The sequence below is a fragment of the Octopus sinensis genome, linkage group LG4, assembly GCF_006345805.1.
Source record: "Octopus sinensis linkage group LG4, ASM634580v1, whole genome shotgun sequence".
NCBI classification, from domain to species: Eukaryota; Metazoa; Mollusca; class Cephalopoda; order Octopoda; family Octopodidae; genus Octopus; species Octopus sinensis.
This window is the reverse complement of record NC_043000.1, coordinates 3,107,906-3,128,116: the sequence shown is the minus strand read 5'-3', so window position 1 is coordinate 3,128,116 and position 20,211 is coordinate 3,107,906. Positions and strand designations below refer to the sequence as shown.

Below are 20,211 nucleotides of genomic sequence, written 5' to 3'. Positions count from 1 at the left end.
GCAATTAAATAAACCTCAGTACTTGGCTGGCACTTTATTTTATGGACCTTGAAACAATGAAAGGAAACGCTCTCTAGTTAATTATTCTTGACTAAACTGATGTCATTAATCACTGTTTTCTTTTTTAATTGAATCAATTTAATTAGCTAGTAGACAGTTTGATGTACTTACTAACAACTAACCAGAATATGTTCAGTTAGATATAATCATCAGTTAAAAAAAACCAGCTTTTAAGTAAATCTAATGTCTTCATTGAACTATTTTGTGCAATGGAGAATCAATCACAATAATATTTTTATATTTTCTACACTAAATATAGACTCAATATAAATACTGATTCTTAATCATGATAATATATATTTGATAGAATAGTGTTTAAATAAGAAGAGGGATAAGAATTGGTAGGATAATGGGAGGGAGAAATGGAGAATGGGAGAGAAGAGGATTATGAGAGAATAAAAGATATGATGAGAGAGGGGGAAAAAGTCAGAGAAAGAGAGAAGAAAGTAGGTGAAATAGGTGTTGTAAGGGGAGAGTAAGAGAGAGAGAGAGAGGTGGAAAGAAGAGAAAGAAGATGAGAAGCAAACTGAGAAATAGTTAGAATAAGTGAAGAAGGTGTGTGAGAAAGTCCAATTAGAGAAAACACACCTGGCACTGCTTTCAGTTCCCGATGTGATATAAAGTGAAAGTAAGATGATAAGATGGCAGAATCATTAGCACACAGGGCGAAATGCTCAGCCACATTTCATCTGTCCTTAGTTCAAATTCCGCCAAGGCTGACTCAGTCTTTGGTCCTATCAATGTCAATAAAAGAAGCACCACCAGTTGAGCACTGGAGTCAATGTAATCAACAGACCCCCTCCCCCTGAAAGTACCAAAATTTGAAACCGGTATTGAGTGAAAGTTTGGGTATGGCTGTGTATTGTGTAATGATTTCATTTTGCTAACATGTGATCCCAGGTTCAATCCCACTGTGTGGTACCTAGGGTTAGTGTTTTTCTTCTATGGACTTATGTTGACTTGTGAGAGGATGGAATGAAGCAGATGGAAACTGTGCAGAAGCCCATCATGTGTGCGTGTGTGTGTGTGTGTGTGTATGATTGTGTGTCTGTATGAGAGTGTGTGGCTGTTTACACCTGTTTAAAAACTAGTGTTGTTTGCAGTGTATCTTTTCAACTAAGCAATGGGTCAAGTTTACTCCCTTAAGGCAAGTATAGTCATGTCTGATGGATATCTGTACAGTTTCCACTTGACCAATATTACACACTAGCTTGGGTTGATCAGAGTCTATGGTAGAAAATACTTGCTCAAGGTGCCAAAGTGTGGGATTGAATCCACACTAAAAGATCCGAAGCAAATATCTTAACCATACAGTTGTTCTTGTTCCAAACAAAATTGATTCTCCGAAGGGGTCGGATATGAAAAAAGATTCATGCTGCCAAGAATTGAACTCCAAGCAGCTTACCATGGAGAGGAACTTTTCATTTTCCCAGTGGATCTTATTCAACAGTCCTACCATATATGATAATGATATATATATATAAAACACCATTCGAGCATGATCATTACCTGCGTCGCCTTACTGGCACTTGTGCTGGTGGCACGTGAAAAGAAAAACATTCAAGCAAGGTCATTGCCAGTGCCACTGGACTGGCTCCTGTGCAGGTGGCAGACATAAAAAGTACCATTTGGGTGTGGCCATTGCCAGTACCACCTAACTGGCCCTTGTGCCAGTGGCACGTAAGAGCACCCACTACACTCTCAGAGTGGTTGGCGTTAGGAAGTGCATCCAGCTGTAGAAACTCTGCCAGATCAAGATTGGAGCCTGGTGCTGCCATTTGGTTTGCCAAACCTCAGTCAAATTGTCCAACCCATGCTAGCATGGAAAGCGGATGTTAAACGATGATGATGATGATGATGATATATATTCGTTCAATGTCCATTTTTCCAAGCCGGCGTGGATTGAAATGGGGATATATTTGAGACAGGATTTTACAGACACAAACAAACCAACAGCAATTGACATGTGGTGGTGTGGAGACAAACACAAGGACACACATACACACGCACACACACACACATGACACGCTTCCACACAGTTTCTGTCTACCAAATTCATTTTCAAGGCTTTAGTCAGCATGGGGCTATAATAGAAGACAGTTGCCCAAGGTGATAATATAGACACGTGTGTTTGTGTGTATCTAAGTACATATGTGTATCTAAGTACATATGTGTATCTATGTATGTATTCACAATATATTTTATTGCATTATATTATATTTTAATACTTTTCTATATACTGTATTACATTGCTTATATTTCACTTCAGAGTGATTGCCTATTTCCTTACTACCAATGAAAAGAAAACAGAATATATAAACAAAATATGGGAGAATATATATCAATATAATTTAATTTCTGCCACATTCATACATTTATGGGTATGTCATAAACAAACAAGTGTTAAATTCATTTTCACAACTATTTTCTTACTCTTCTCTCATTTCGATAAATCCAAGCCACAACTGTGTTTTTACCTCCTTCATAGAAGAGTTCTTCTATAACACACTGCCACCATCAGCTTTATTCAACTCCCACTCAACTCCCAATAATATTCACCTCTATTGATTAATAGCAGATCAATAAAAGTCAATTGGAATAGATCTGTGGATATTAGAAAAACAGTCATTTTTTTTGCCTTTCTTTTTCTTAATCTTTTCTTTTTCTCTTTAATGCAACTAACAATGTAAATGGTTTAAAAACAAAACTGTTATTTATAACTTGAGTGGTGGAGAATCATGATGAATTTTCTAACCATCAAAGACAAGGCAGTAGAGGACATTTTGATAAGATATACATATACATACATACATATATATATATATATATATATATATATATATGTATATATATATATATATGTGTGTGTGTGAGTATATATATATATACACACATGTATATATATATTTATATATATATATATGTATATATATATATGTATGTATATGTGCGTGTGTGTTGTCCTTTCTTTTATTGCAATATTATATTAGTTTCTTTCCCTTCAGAATTTTTCTGATTTTCTCATTGAGATTATTCTGAAATCAAAATGATTTCTTTCTCGGGAGAAGTTAACAGAAACTCAGTTTTATTAACTGTTTCACATACAACTGTAGGAGTGTGTATGTGTGTGTGTGTGTGGAACCAGATGATAAAATGATATGGCATGCATAGGTGAATGTGTGTCAGAGGTAGGTAGGTCACAAGCTGGTGAGGGTGGAGGACTAGAAGAAGGTTCATATATTTGTTTTTAAGCATTTAATTTGTATGTCATCTGAGACAGTGGACAGAAAATTGTCTTTAATCTTGAGGACAATTTAAATCATAATTACCACCACTATCATCACTATCATCAAAGGTATCATTCCCCACCACCAACTCCATTACAACCAAACATCACCATTATGACCATCAAACCAAAAGCAAACCATCAATATTACCTCAATCATATCCTCATGTAGTTTTTATGGATATAATGTTAATAATATCTATGTGTTGTTGGGCAGTTCATGAGAGTGCTGCTCCCTCCTTCCCCAGAATATACACCCCGCACAGGTTTATACATCAAACCCAAAAGTGCTCCTCCCACCATCAAAACATCACCCAGGGTTGACTGCACCCTTGGACTTCCTAAATGTGCTACTGATGAACCAATATTTTTATTCAGACATATGCATGTGGGAATACATAACCCAATGTAGACATCCTTTTATAAGATGGGCGCTTGTGATTTGAGTGAAACACAACTGCTATTTTTAGCTAGTTATGTGACTGTATGGAAATACTCATGTTAAAAACGTGAATGCATTTCGTACATGAGATACACCAATGAATAGAAGACCAGTAGGGGTGCCATGAATGGTGCAGACCTCAGAAAATGGGAAACACGTCAGACAAGCTTTGATACGGTGTCCAGATTGCTCTTTTTGGAGTCATCTCACTGAACTTGGCATTGGTAATCGATTGGTAAGGCATATTTTGTTGTGTGGTCCCTACTATACCTAGAGATGATAGTGTGTGATCTATGATGTATTGTGTCTATGTTGTGTAATATCTGTTGTGTTGCATTAATATTCTGAGATGTATATATTGTGTGGTAGCTACAGTGTTGTATCCTGACTGTATTTGGTGTTTGTCTTTTGTTATATGTATAGTGTCTATGTGTGGAGACGCAATGGCCCAGTGGTTAGGGCAGCGGATTCGCGGTCATAGGATCGCGGTTTCGATTCCCAGACCGGGCGTTGTGAGTGTTTATTGAGCGAAAACACCTAAAGCTCCACGAGGCTCCGGCAGGGGATGGTGGTGATCCCTGCTGTACTCTTTCACCACAACTTTCTCTTACTTCCTGTTTCTGTTGTACCTGAATTTCAAGGGGCCGGCCTTGTCACTCTCTGTGTCACGCTGAATATCCCCGAGAACTACGTTAAGGGTACACGTGTCTGTGGAGTGCTCAGCCACTTACACGTTAATTTCACGAGCAGGCTGTTCCGTTGATTCGGATCAACCGGAACCCTCATCGTCGTAACCAACGGAGTGCTTCCAGTGTCTATGTTTCTATGTTGTGCGACTGGGGCTGCCATGAGTCTAAACAACAACAAAAACTGCAGCAACATTAACAATGATAAACAGCCTGTATGTGATCATTCAACCTGCTAGAAATAGCAACCAGACCCCTCCTCACATCACACTTAACAATATTGAAAAAAAGAGATGATACCCACCAGATATTGTTCTTTTGTATACTGAGAGAAAACAAATTGAGATGGTCATATCTGGAACAATAGCAATAATAACATGGAATCTGTGAGACTTACCTCCATCCAGTTTCTTCATTGAAACCAAATATTCCATCTATGACATTTGCAAAAAACTGTCCACCGGCCACCATGGCTATGTTGGTTGATACAATTCTTCCACGAACATGACTTGGTGCGCATTCCGCTAGGTAAACTGGAATTGTCATTGACACTAGACCTACAAAAGAAAAACAAGTTTTACTGTGGTTATTACATTAATATAGAGAGAGGAAATATTTCTCAACTGGCAGAGAGGGACAAAGTACTCGGGATAAACAAACCACAGCCTACAACTGACAAATTTGGACAAGAAACAATTATATGAAACACTGTGTAGCCTGATTATTAAGTACTAGCAGCATAGCCCGGCATTGCCCGGGTATGTAAGAGCCCCTGGAACAGACATGATGCTCGCTGTGAATTAAAAAAAATTCCTGCCAATTTGTGAAAGATATTGTCGAAAATATGTCATCTTGAATTTGAACGCGATTTCCCAAAATGGCATGATTTTATCGATTTTTTTCTGAAGGTAAGGTATTGCATGGAAAACTAACATCAGAATTAAGTTCCTTAGGGTAACATTAAGCTTCACCATGAGTTTGGTGAAAATCGATTGCAAGTTGCGAAAACTACAACAGAAAATGTGTTGCAAATAAAAAGCTTAGATTCTCGACCCATGTCGAATTTATCGATTTTTTTCAGAACTGGGGGAACTTTTCAAAATTTTCGCTGCGTTAGTTTTGAATTATGACATTGGGCTATGTGTGTGTCAAGTTTCATCAGAATCGGTTGAAAGCCGTGGTCAGGGTGAGGGTACAACCTGACAGACACACAGACACACAGACAGACAAACTGCCGTTTATATAGAGAGAGATTTCAGTATTTTAAATATGCTTAAAGTGGCAAACTGGTAAAATTGTCAGCAAGCCAGGCAAAATGCTTAGCAGCATTTCATCCTTCCTTATGTTTTGAGTCCAAATTCCCCCAAGGTCAATGTTATCAGTTACTCCACACTCATTCCTAAAATTGTTGGCCTTGTGCCAAAATTTGAAACCAATATTCTAAATATGTTTAGGCATAGGAGTGGCTGCGTGGTAAGTAGCTTGCTTACAAACCACGTGGTTCTAGGTTCAGTTCCACTGTGTGGCACCTTGGGCAAGTGTCTTCTACTATAGCCTCGGGCCGACCAAAGTGGATTTGTAAGTGGATTTGGTAGACGGAAACTGAAAGAAGCCTGCATTATATATCTATATGTATATATGTATGTGTATGTGTATGTGTGTTTGTGTGTCTGTGTTTGTCCCCCCAACATCGCTTGACAACCGATGCTGGTGTGTTTACGTCCCCGTAACTTAGTGGTTCGGCAAAAGTAACCGATAGAATAAGTACTAGGCTTACAAAGAATAAGTCCTAGGGTCGATTTGCTCGACTAAAGGCAGTGCTCCAGCATGGCCACAGTCACATGACTAAAACAAGTAAAAGAGTAAAGAGTAAAGTGGTGAGCTGGCAGAATCGTTAATAGGCTAGGCAAAATGCTTAGTAGCATTTCATCTGTCTTTGTGTTCTGAGTTCAAATTCCACCATGGTCAGCTTTGCCTTTCATCCTTTTGGGATCAACAAATAAAGTCTGGGGTTGATGTAATCAACGTACCCCCTCCCTTGAAATTGCTGTGCTGAACACTCTCCTGAGTTGGGTAATGAAGATAGAAATAGTCTTCACCTATGGAACGGTTCCACTTGCAGTCTCCTATCAACCATAGCCAACTTGAGTTAGTTTCAGCTTTTATGCCTATCTTCTTGATGGCTTTCTTTAGTTGTCTGGACTCCAGACCTATCTATTGCAGGAAATATATATCGTTGTCGTCGTCTAACATCTGTTTTCAATGCTGGTATGTGCTGAATGGTTTGATAGGGGCTGCTAAACCTGGAAACTGTGCCAAGCTCTACTGTCTGCTCTGGCATGAATTTTACAGCTGGATGCCCTTCCTAACATCAGCTACTTTACAGAGTGGGCTGAGTGCTTTTTATGTGGTACCAGCACTGGTGAGGTCTGCTTTGGCATGGTTTTACAGCTGGAAGCCCTTCTTAATGGCTCCAGCACTGGCAAGGTCACTACAGAAACATATATGTGCGTGTGTGTGCGTATGTGTGTGTGTGTGTGTGTGTGCGTGTGTGTGTGTGTGTGTGTATAAATATATACAATATATATATATATATATATATGCTGTGCGTGAGAAGACCCGACAAGACTAGTGAAGCCATAACCCGTGGCCCCTACCTGGGACGTAGTCAGTCCACCTGTGCATACCTTCCTCCTTGTGACACTTGTGAAGACCTGCTGAGGCAAATCAAATCAAAGTCAAATCGAATCAAGTCAAACCAAATCAAAATAGATGAACATCAATGGAATTTGTATCCTTGTGGGTGGCACATAAGAAAACCATCCGAACGTGACCGTAGCCAGTACCGCATCGACTGGCCTCCGTGCTGTGGGCACGTAACAAACAACATCCGAGCGTGGCCGTCCGCCAGCCTCGTCTGGCACCTGTGTCGGTGGCACATAAGAAAACACCATCTGAGCGTAGCTGTCTGCCAGCCTCGTCTGGCACCTGTGTCGGTGGCACATAAGAAAACACCATCCGAGCGTGGCCGTCTGCCAGCCTCGTCTGGCACCTGTGTCGGTGGCACATAAAATCACCCACTACACTCTCGGAGTGGTTGGCGTTAGGAAGGGCATCCAGCTGTAGAAACACTGGCAGATCTGACTGGCCTGGTGCAGCCTTCGAGCTTGCCAGACCCCAGTTGAACCGTCCAACCCATGCTAGCATGGAAAGCGGACGTTAAACGATGATGATGATGATGATGATGATGATATATACATATATATATATATGCCGGTGGCATATAAAAACACCCATCACACTATGTTAAGTGGTTGGCATTAGGAAAGGCATCCAGCCATAGATACCATGCCACAATAGACAGTTGTTGTTTGGACAGCTTCCTGCAAGCCAGCTCCGTGTCAAACCACCCAATCCATGCCAAGATGGAAAGCAGATGTTAAACAATGTGTGTGTGTGTGTGTGTGCATGTGTGTGCACGCGCGTGTGTGTATGCGTATACACACACATGCACACACAAACACGCGTACACACACACACACTTTCATAAATTAGAAACACCTAAATGAGTGTTAGCCTTCACAGAATTGGAATCCTTATGAACGAAAAATCACACAGTATCACAATGTATACTCTTACTCTTTACTCTTTTACTTGTTTTAGTCATTTGACAGCGGCCATGCTGGAGCACCGCCTTTTAGTCGAGCAAATCGACCCCGGGACTTATTCTTTGTAAGCCCAGTACTTATTCTATTGGTCTCTTCTTGCCGAACCGCTAAGTGACGGGGGGACAAACACAGACACACAAACATACACACACATATATATATATGTACAAATATACGACAGGCTTCTTTCAGTTTCCGTCTACCAAATCCACTCACAAGGCATTGGTCGGCCCGGGGCTATAGTAGAAGACACTTGCCCAAGATGCCACGCAGTGGGACTGAACCCGGAACCATGTGGTTGGTTAGCAAGCTACTTACCACACAGCCACTCCTGCGCCTATGGTACATGTACAAGAAAATTCCCATAAACCAAGGACCTGTAAACGAGTTTAACCTCACAAGATCTAGAATTTCAATGTATGAGAAGATAACTTAGAACCAAGACAATACAAGATACAAAAAAATGTCCACAGTCAACAAGCTCATCAAAAATATAGATCCATCATCAGTGGCCTCATGGATATCATCATAAACATATTTGATTGTCTTCTGCACAGCATTCATCAACCAAGTTCCATTCACAAGACATTCATTAATTTGAAATGATGACAGAAGACATTTTCCCAAGATGTCATACATGACAATGAACCTGGAACCATGTGGTTGTGAAGCAAATTTGTTAGCTACACTGCTGTCTTGATTTAACCATATCTCCTTCTTTACAAAAAAACTCCCTCCTGTCTCATGTCTAATGAAAATTAAATCAAAATTTTACTATTCTCATGCCATTATACACTCATACTTACTGGCCAACAATATTTTGCTTCAGGACATATGGCAATGTGTAGTGTCTGGATATTTGATTTTGATTAATCATGTACACACACACACGCACACATGCACACACACAGCAAGAGTCTTTGCCAATAGACTCTGATTGGCAACCGTTCATTCACCAATGGCTTACATTAACCACTGGCTTCCAGACATGCTGTTTCTTCACTCAGTCTTTTTTTTTTGTTTTTGTCTATTTATAAGAACAACAATAGATATCTCATCAGCTATATACTATCTCTCAACTCTTTATTACAACAACAATAGATATCTCATCAGCTACATACTATCTCTCAACTCTTTATAAGAACAACAATAGATATCTCATCAGCTATGTACTATCTCTCATCTCTTTATTACAACAACAATAGATATCTCATCAGATATATAATATCTCACACCTCTTTATTACAACAACGATAGATATCTCATCAGCTACATACTATCTCTCATCAAACCAAACCGATGCATGTTTTGTCCTAATTTTGCCTTCTCTATTTTGTGTGGTCCCGTATTAAGTATGGTACAAAACCCCCACATTGAATATTTTACACAATTTTTGCATGGTGAATGTAAATTGATATATCTTTAGTCTGAAAATAATCTTCATCCTGAAGAGGAAGAAACTCTTATCTTTCTTTTAGACAAGGTTTTCCTTGTTTAGGCGTTCTCGTAAGGAGATAGAATCTTTACATTGGTATAATTGGTATATGGAAATTTGGTGCTTTATTTCTTGTGCATCTGTTGATATGTTCGCTCAGGGCTTTCTGCCTGTATTGAGGAAAACGAATCTGTTCTTTGTGCAGTGTGACTCTGCATCTCAAAGTAAGGCTTGTTTGGCCCACATAATTGTGGCCACAACCTGAGCAGGTTAGGACATAGATAAGGTCCTGGGAAGCACATGCGAAGTTGGTCTTAATTGAGAATTTTTCTCCTTGTTGGAATGTGAATTCTGAGCCTTAATTAGGTATGGGCATATACCACAATTATGTCATCTGCATTTTTTAACTGTTGGTATCGTATGTATTGTGTATAGTTTTGCATTTGTTAGGAGTCTCTTGAGTGATTTGTATTGTCTTTTGTATTTGAGGAGTTTATGTGTATTTAGGATGTTGTTCATTTTTGGGTCTTGAGTGAGCAGAGGGAGATTTTGTATAATTGTGTTGTACGCTTCATTGTTTCTGGGGTTGTGGGTTGATATGTATGGGAGTGATTTAAAGAGAAGTGTGGTATTTTGTTTTGTTGTCCTTAATGTGTTTGTGTCCAATTTCTTGGCACATTTAATTCCATGGTCTATAAGTGTGGATGGGTATTGACATTCAATGAGTGTTATTTTGAGGTCCTGTAGGTGAAGTTCCCGGGTGGTTGTGTCAGATACAGTTGTACAGATCCTTTCTGCTAGATTGAAAGGGATATTTATTTTGGTGCGTTTAGGATGGCATAAACTGGAAAGGAAATACTGTTTTGAGTCTGTTGGTTTGTAGTAGATGTCAGTTGCAATTTGGTTGTTGGACTTTTTTATAATCAAAATGTCCAGAAATGGGAGCTGTTCCTTACTATTCCATTGTAAATTGAATATTGGAGTTTATATTGTTCACTGTGGATTTTCAATCCAGAAGTTTGTCATAGGTTTCATTCCAGATGATAAAACAATTGTTTAGGTATCTTTTCCAGTTTTCTCTTATATACTGGTGGAATGGGGTCCAAATTTTTGGACTGAAAGTTCATATAGGATACATTCAAAGAAACCCATTATTAGGTTCGCAAGGACAGGCGCTGCTTTTTTCAACTCATGATTTTGCCATGTGTTGTACACTGAATCTCCAGTACTTTTGTTCCTTTTATATATATATATATATATATATATATATATATATACACACATGAGTGTGTGTGTGTGTGTGTGTGTGTGTGTGTGTGTGTGCATGCATGTGTGTGTCTTTGCATTAATCTACCACCACAATCACTTTACAACTGGTGTTGGTGTGTTTACATCCCTGATTTAGAGATTTGCACATAGAAAGCACCCATTACACTCTCAGCATGGCTGGTGTTAGGAAGGGCATACAGCCGTAGAAACTTTGCCATATCAGATTGGAGCCTGGTGCAGTCTTCTGACTCGCCAGCCCTCAGGCAAACCGTCCAACCCATGCCAGTATGGAAAGCAGATATTAAGCGACGACAATGATGATGATGATATATGTATGCAAGCCCATTATGTGAAGCTTTGAACTCCATAAGAAGACTAGTGAAAAACCACATTTTACAGTTTCACTCACTAACCAAATCCAGCAAATTGTTTGATTCTGCCTGACTGACTAAAAAACCCCAAACTTAAAACTTCCTCAGATACCACACATGCACCCATTCTTTAACATCTTCCTTCATTCTGCTCATCTTTTCACAATTCCAAGAAAATGTATCTGCCATTTTTGTACAGTCTTTATTCCAGTCGGATATTTTTAGGAATTAAATAATAATTCTGACAATGATTTTTGATTGGCTTACATCGATTCTCTCATCTTTATGATTGGCCTTCTCCCGATCAGTTTGACTTATGTTTCAATCAATCATATCACATAGAGTTACATCTGTCAGTTATAATTAGAGGCTTGCATCAGTCGTTGAAGATGGCTTCTTCAGTTTTGATATTGATGCAGAAAACGTTGGTATATAATATACATATAAGATATCAAGCAACATTTCTCTCTATTGTTATGAAACTTTAGTTGGTTGCTATGAGCAGGGAACACGCTAAACACTACAAGCTATGTCTTTTGGCTTCTACTTGTTTCCGTCACTGGACTGTGGCCATGCTGGTGCACCACCTCAATGGGTTCAGCGAAAGCTTTTTCTATTGATGTTTTGTGTTGAACCACAAAGTTATGGGGACATAAACAAAACAACACCAATTGTCATGTGCTGGTGGAGGATAAACACATACACACACATACACACACACACACACACACACACACACACACAAATATATATACAAATATATTCCGCATTAGTTAAGAAATAGTGACAAGTGAAAATTTTGTAAATATAACTATAAGTGTCTTCTACTATAGCCTCGGGCCGACCAAAGCCTTGTGAGTGGATTCGGTAGACGAAAACTGAATGAATCCCATCATATATCATCATCATCATCATCATCATCGTTTAGCATCCGCTTTCCATGCTAGCGTGGGTTGGACAGTTCAACTGGGGTCTGGGAAGCCAGAAGGCTGCACCAGGCCCAGTCTAATCTGGCAGTGTTTCTACGGCTGGATGCCCTTCCTAACGCCAACCACTCCGTGAGTGTAGTGGGTGCTTTTTACGTGCCACCCGCACAGGTGCCAGACGGAGCTGGCAAACGGCCACGATTGGATGGTGCTTTTTACGTGCCACCAGCACGGGGGCCAGGCATGGCTGGTAACGGCCACGAACGGACGGTGCTTTTTACGTGCCAATGTATATATATGTATATATATATATATATTATATATATATATATATATATATGTATGCGTCTGTATATGTTTGTGTGTCTGTGTTAGTCCCTCCAACATCGCTTGACAACCGATGCTGGTGTGTTTACATCCCCATAATTTAGCGGTTCAGCAAAAGAGACCGATAGAATAAGTACTAGACTTACAAAGAATAAGTCCTGGAGTTGATTTGTTTGACTAAAGGTGGTGCTCCAGCATGGCCACAGTCACATGACTGAAACAAGTAAAAGAGTAAAAGAGAGTAAAGAGTATAAGTCTTCACCATATATTGATGATAGAAAATAATCTAATATTGTGTTGATGATAAAAACTGGGCATTAGTATGTGTACTAACATCCATTTTCTCCATTGTGAATTTATATGCCTCAGTATTAGATTATTTTTTATAGTCAAAACATGATGAAAATTTATGATCATATTTATGAAATACATATGTATACTGTGATGGTTTGGGGTCAGTAACTGATGAGAGATGAGCATATACACATCCTTTGTGTGTTTTTTTCCCTGTTTTGTAAATTATTATTCATCATCCGTCTCTGCCACATTTTGCTAGTATCAGGTCATTAAGAATGAAATGTCCTATTTTGAATTGTAAGTTTATTTTACTTTATCTCAACGAAAAACAATGCAGTTAATCAAAGTATACACCTAAATTATCAACACAATTTTGCCATTTTATTGCTAGCTTATTTATGCTGGCAGCAAAGAATTCTGAAGAGCAAGTGGTGATGAAATCATGAAAGGCTGTTTTTGCGTCTTCTTCAGATTTGAAGTTTTTTCCTTGCAAAAAGTTGCCTAATGCCTGGAAAACATAATAGTCAGCTGGCTCAAGGTCTGATGAATATGGTGGATGACAGAGTACTTCCAAGTTCAGTTCCTCTAACTTGAGTAGCATTCTTTGAGCAACATGTGGTCAAGCATTGTCTTGCAAGAGAAATGACCTATTGACCAATCTCAGTTGTTTAATTGCAAGTTCACTCATCATTTCATCCATTTGGCTGATGTATACATCAGTTGTAATTGACTTACCATGGTTCATGAAGCTGCAGTGGAGGACACCAGTGCTGGACCACCAAACAGATACCTATTTCTTTACTACCCACAAGGGGTTAAACACAGAGAGGACAAACAAGGACAGACAAATGGATTAAGTCGATTGTATCGACCACAGTGCATAACTGGTACTTAATTTATCAACCCTGAAAGGATGAAAGACAAAGTCGACCTTGGCAGAATTTGAACTCAGAACGTAGCGGCAGACGAAATACCGCTAAGCATTTTGCCCGGCATGCTAACGATTCTGCCAGCTCGCCGCCTTACCACCAAACAGATACCATTAGCATTTTTTGGTGAATATTTTTTTGGGATTGTGTTTTGGCACTTTGTCTCTATCCAACCACCATGCAGAATGCTTGCTATTGTTTAAAAAGAATCCATTTTTCATCACACATAACAATATCATGCAAAAATGGTTCACTTTTATGCCATGACAGCAAAGAACAGCAAGTTTCAAGATGATGTGTCATTTGATGCTCGTTCAGTTCATGTGGTACCCACTTTTCCAGCTTCTTTACCTTGCCGATTTGTTTCAGATGGTCCAATACAGTTGGAATCGAAATGTCAAACTTTGCTGCTAACTCATGCGTAGTTTGAGATGTATCCACTTCCACTACAGTTTCCAGCTCATCATTATCCACCTTGGTCTCAGGTGTATCGCGGGGCTGATTTTCAAGAGCAATGTCACTAGATCGGAACTTCTCAAACTATCAATGTATAGTGCACTCATTCACCACATCTTCACCAAATATTTCACTAATGTTTTGAGTTGTCTGGGATGCATTGGTTCCATGACAGAACTCATAATCCATAAACAACATGAATTTTTGATCTATCCATGGGTTCACAAAAATTGATTTACAAGAGAAAAATCACAATATAATCAGACATCATGAATTGCATTTCAAAAAGTGATGATGCAACTCTTCAATATTGTAGAACAAAGAATTTTCAGGATAAAATATTAGAGTTAATGACTATCAAACTTGGTGAATTAGAAAATCGGACAGTTGATTCTTAATGGTCTGATACACACACACACACACTCACACACTCACACACACACACACACACACCACACACACACACATGCATATGCATTGTAGTCCAGTTGTGGGATGTTTGACAGGCTTGCTATGTCTTGTGATTCTATTTGATGATCACATGAGCCGTTACTATTTAGCAAGGCTGGAGCTTGTCAATGAGGTACAAACCTATGAAGCTGAATAGGACGGTTGAACCAATCCACATCATGCTTATTTGTATTATTGTATTGGCATCCTTTCTGTCTCGAGAGACAATGGAGTTGCGCATGAAGTAGTCTAGTCCGGCTTTTATATTTCATATCCTGATGCATTTCCTGCCGTGGCTGTGTAGTCCTATCCTGGACAAACACTCCCTCTGGCAGGTACCGCAAACGTAGCGAAGACTGTTCCTGGCTGGTTGTAGTGCCATAGTCTCTTGTTTACGTCTCTTCCTTTCTTTCCATTTCTCCTCTCTCTCTCTGTCACTCCTTTGTATTCCCTCTTTTACGGTACGTCGCCATTCTCCACGGTTGCCAGCAACTGCCTCCCAACCGCTAATATTGATGTTGCAGGCCTTCATGTCTCTTTTGCAAACATCCTTGTAACGTAAGATCGGTCTACCCACAGACCTAGTACCCTTAGCAAGCTCTCCGTAGAGTATGTCCTTGGGGATTCTGCCATCTTTCATACGGCTAACATTCTGCCATCTTTCATACGGCACACATCATGCTTATTACAATGGTGACAAAGAGAGAGAGAAACTGTCACATATACTCTAATATGTTGATCCTAAAAGAAAATGCACTTGACTTATAGAGCAGTTATGCTTCAATAAATATCCTAAGAATGAGACCCCCTTCGGTCACGACACAGATCATGGGATTGCACCAAGAAAGTTACCCTCCCAGGCACAAGTCCGGGCAAGGTTGTTTATGGAAGACCAGCAGTCGCCCATGCATACCAGCCTCCCCTCTCCACACCACCAGTGTTATCCAAGGGAAAGACAAAGGTCGATACAGCTTGGCACCAGTGACGTCGCAACACATTTCTACAGCTGAGTGAACTGGAGCAACGTGAAATAAAGTGTCTTGCTCAAGAACACAACACGCAGCCCGGTCCGGGATTCAAGCTCACAACCTCACGATCGTAAGTTTGACGCTCTAACCACTGAGCCATGCGCCTTCACAGAATACAAACCTGGAAAGTTATGAGTATCTTAAAAGAGAAAGTAAATAGCTATAACTCTTCCGTAAACAACTTGAATGAAAATACTAGTTGTAAATGTCGGTATTGTTAGCAGTTAGAAATGAACCAATCAAATACTGAACCGTTGATAACTTTGTTCATATTGCTGACATTTGTAAGCATTGATGACTCTGAAAATGGTAATATGTTTGTAAATGGCTCTCAAGAACTTCTCAGTCGTATAAATAGCAACATAGCATCACTGTTGGATACAGGTACTGTAAGAAATTTGCCCAACCTTGGTTTTGAATATGACAAAACTCTTAGCATGCTATAAAACTTGAATATAACCTTTAGGTCGGAAAGAGACCAAAAATAACATTTCTGACGAGCTTCCTATGACATTGTATCTTAATGAAGATATATTTTCTTTCTTGTTTATGCATTTTTTGTACTTGTTTCAGTCATTGGACTGCAGCCATGCTGGAGCACTGCCTTGAGGGGTTTTAGTCCTTTGTTGAACCACTAAGTTATGGAGTGGAGGCACATGGCCTAATGGTTAGAGCAGCGGACTCACGGTCGTAGGATTGCTGGTTCAAATCTCAGACTGGGCGATGTGTGTGTTTACGAGCGAAACACCTAAGCTCCATGCGGCTCCGGCAGAAGATAATGGCAAACTTCTGCTGACTCTTTCGCCACAACTTTCTCTCGCTCTTTCCTCCTGCATCTTGCAGCTCACCTGCAACGGACTGGCGTCCCATCCAGGTGGGGAACCTATACGCCAAGGAAACTGGGAAACCGGCCCATGTGAGCCAGGGATGGCTCGAGAAGGAACAAACAACTAAGTTATGGAAATGTAAACACACTGACACCTGTTGTGAGGCAGTGAAGGAGCAACAGACACAGATGCAAAAACACACACACATAGATTTATACATATTCTTTTATTTTTATTACATGTCTCAGTCATTTGATTGCAGCCATGCTGGAGCACCGCCTTGAGGGGTTTTAGTCAAACAAATCGACCCTAGGACTTACTTTTAAGCCTAGTACTCATTCTATCAGTCTCTTTTGACACATACATATATACGACAGGCTTCTTTCAGTTTCCGTCTACCAAATCCACTCACAAGGCTTTGATCGGCCCGAGGTTATAGTAGAAGACACTTGCCCAAGGTGCCATGCAGTGGGACTGAACCTGGAACTATGTGGTTGGTAAGCAAGCTACTTACCACACAGCCACTCCTGCACCTATATAAGCATTACATTTGACAGAATAATCTGAATGCTAAAGGGTTAATGTAAAAACAAACATCAATGGGCAGGAAGGTGGACCAGCAAGTGTTGTGGAGCACAAACAGGGTAAAGTGAAACTCAAGGGATGCTGCAGCTATCCACTGTATCCTGGCTTATCTCTAGTTGTCTAGACATCATCCTGTTACTGAGATCAGATAAGAAGGGGTGAGAAAGTGAGACAGGTGATGCTGAGCAACCCTCCTTCACTTTAGTCCACGTCACATGCAAGTCAAGACATCACACTATCCCCAGTCCCAGCTTCAAGTTCTGTAGTGATGGGCAAATGACAAAGCAGCAGGTATGGATACACTAATATATGAAAACACACACACACATACAAACACACACACACACATAGACTTGCATGCACAAGCACACACAAACACACACACACAAACACACACAAACACACACACACACACACACAGACTTGCATGCACAAGCACACACACACACACACACATACACACACACACACACACACACATAATGCCTACAGCTATATACACACCAACTATATATGCATAAATACACACATAGGTATATACTTAGATACACATATGGGAAGACAGACCTTGAAACATGCAAACACATTAGACACACACACACTCACACACACACACACACACACACACACCACACACACACACACACACACGCTGACACACATGCCAACATGGGCACAAGTGTATGCACAAACATGTGTATATGAAGATAAATGCATACACACACATAATGCCTGCACCTATCTACACACTCATCATATATGTATATACATACATATATACATACATACCTACATACATACATAGACATACATGTATGCATATATACATACACACACACATACACACAAACATACATATATAAACATATACACACATATACATACCTGCATACATGTATGTATATATACAAACATACATACATACACACACATACACACAAATATACATATATAAACACATATACACACATACATACATACATACATACATGCATGCATACATAGATGCATACATAGTTACATACATACATACATACATACAGACAGACAGACAGACATACATGTATGCATACATACATACATACATACATACATACATACATACATACATACATACATACATACACACATACATACATATATACATACATACATACATACATACATATACACATACACACAAACATACATATATACACACATACACACATATATACATGCATACATACATGCACAGATATATATACATGCATGCACAGATACACACACACACACACACACACACACACACACACACAAACATATGCACCTACTCATATGGTGTCATTAACACACAGGTGACAAGAATATGAGAAAAGCAATAACTTGGGAGACAATATACAGAAGATTTGTAAGATTTATAATATAAATCATAGCAGCTGGTCTTGATTTTATTAATGTTATAAATAAAGCCGTTCCCACGTTTATATGGCTTACTCCACTCTGCGGATCATATTTTAGATGCTGTCTCTGCTTCTATAAGGGTATAAATCATAGCTTTAATACTTTAAGAAATTATGGGTTGGTGTAAACTGCAGAGCTTCTGTAGAGTTACTTTTCCAGCAATTTGTCATCATTAGTAACATTGCTTTATGTTTAGTTTTCCATGCTTGTGTGAATCAGACAGAATTTGTTAAGGCAGGGTTTTTTTTTTTTGTGGTTAGGTGTCCTTCTTGTCACCACCCTTCACAGCTTTCCAAGCAAGGCAATATTCCCCCATGAGCAGACTTTGTTTTGTTTTTTTTTTCCCCTAGAAGACTGGAAATGGACAACATTGCTTGTACGATTGTGATACTCATTTACATATATTTTTATGTTCTCAGTCCAAATCTTGTCAAGAACAACTTGGCATTGTATCTTTCTGAAAGTTAATGCATGAAATTGTCATCATCATCATCATCATCATCATCATCGTTTAATGTCCGTTCACCATGCTAGCATGGGTTGGACGGTTCAACCGGGGATCTGGGAAGCCAGAAGGCTGCACCAGGCTCCGGTCTTATATGGCAATGTTTCTACAGCTGGATGCCCTTCCTAACGCCAACCACTCCGTGAGTGTAGTGGGTGCTTTTTACGTGCCACATGCACAGGTGCCAGGCGAGTCTGCCATCGGCCACGGTCGGATTGGTGCATTTTACGTGCCACCTGCACGGAAGCCAGTCGAGGCGGCACTGGCTTCATCAGTTGAAAATTAGACTTGATTCAATAAAATGTACTCAACATCAAATTGTGAGGTTTTAGGCCTGAGTTAGAAATCAATATTCATTATTATCAAGGCAGCAAACTGGCAGAATCATTACCATACTAGGCAATATGCTTGGTGGCAGTTTGTCTGTCTTAATGTTCTGAGTTCAGATGCCACTGGGATTAACTTTGCCTCTTGTCTTTTTGGGATCAATAAAATAAGTACCAGTAGGGTAGTGAGGCTCCGAAAGGGGTTTCAGGGAGTAGCATCCCTGTCTTCTTGAGCTAGTTTTCCACTAAATTTCTTAAAAATTGTGGTAGAGGCCTTGGTCTTGAGACCACTCGTGTCTAGAAACTGAGGTTGGCGGGTAAGCAAGGGCATGCTCCCAGTAGAAAATCCAGCTCCAAAAAAGCCTCATGATAGCAAAGGAGAATGGGCACCAGCCAGCCCACCAAAAGGTTGGGGTGAGCTGCACCTGCCTACCTCGGGTTGCTATGACTTTGAGGTAGATCTGGCCACCCCTGTTAACAGGGAAAAAACCCAGATTTAAAACACTCGATGATGATGATGAGTACTGGGGTTGATGTAATTGACTAGCCCCCCTCCCCCTCTCCCAAATTTACTGACCAAGTGTCAAAATTTTAAACCAATATTTATTATTATTATTAGCAAACAGGAGTGGCTGTGTGGTATATAGCTTGCTAACCAACCACATGGTTCCGGGTTCAGTCCCACTGCGTGGCATCTTGGGCAACTGTCTTCTGCTATAGCCTCGGGCCGACCAATGCCTTGTGAGTGGATTTGGTAGACGGAAACTGAAAGAAGCCTGTCGTATATATGTATATATATATATGTGTGTGTGTATTTGTGTGTTTGTGTTTGTCTCCCTAGCATTGCTTGACAACCGATGCTGGTGTGTTTACGTCCCCGTTACTTAGCGGTTCG

At 39.9% G+C, this 20,211-nt stretch overlaps 1 protein-coding gene across 1 annotated transcript in view; it reads right to left on the bottom strand.

Moving 5' to 3' along the window:
• Window positions 1–20,211, bottom strand: part of LOC115210856 (proton myo-inositol cotransporter-like) — a 291,536-nt gene that overhangs the window by 58,296 nt on the left and 213,029 nt on the right. Inside the window, exon 2 of the mRNA XM_029779612.2 lies at window positions 4,872–5,031. Within this exon, the coding sequence (XP_029635472.1) occupies window positions 4,872–5,031 (160 nt within the window). The remainder of the gene's footprint in view (window positions 1–4,871; window positions 5,032–20,211) is intronic.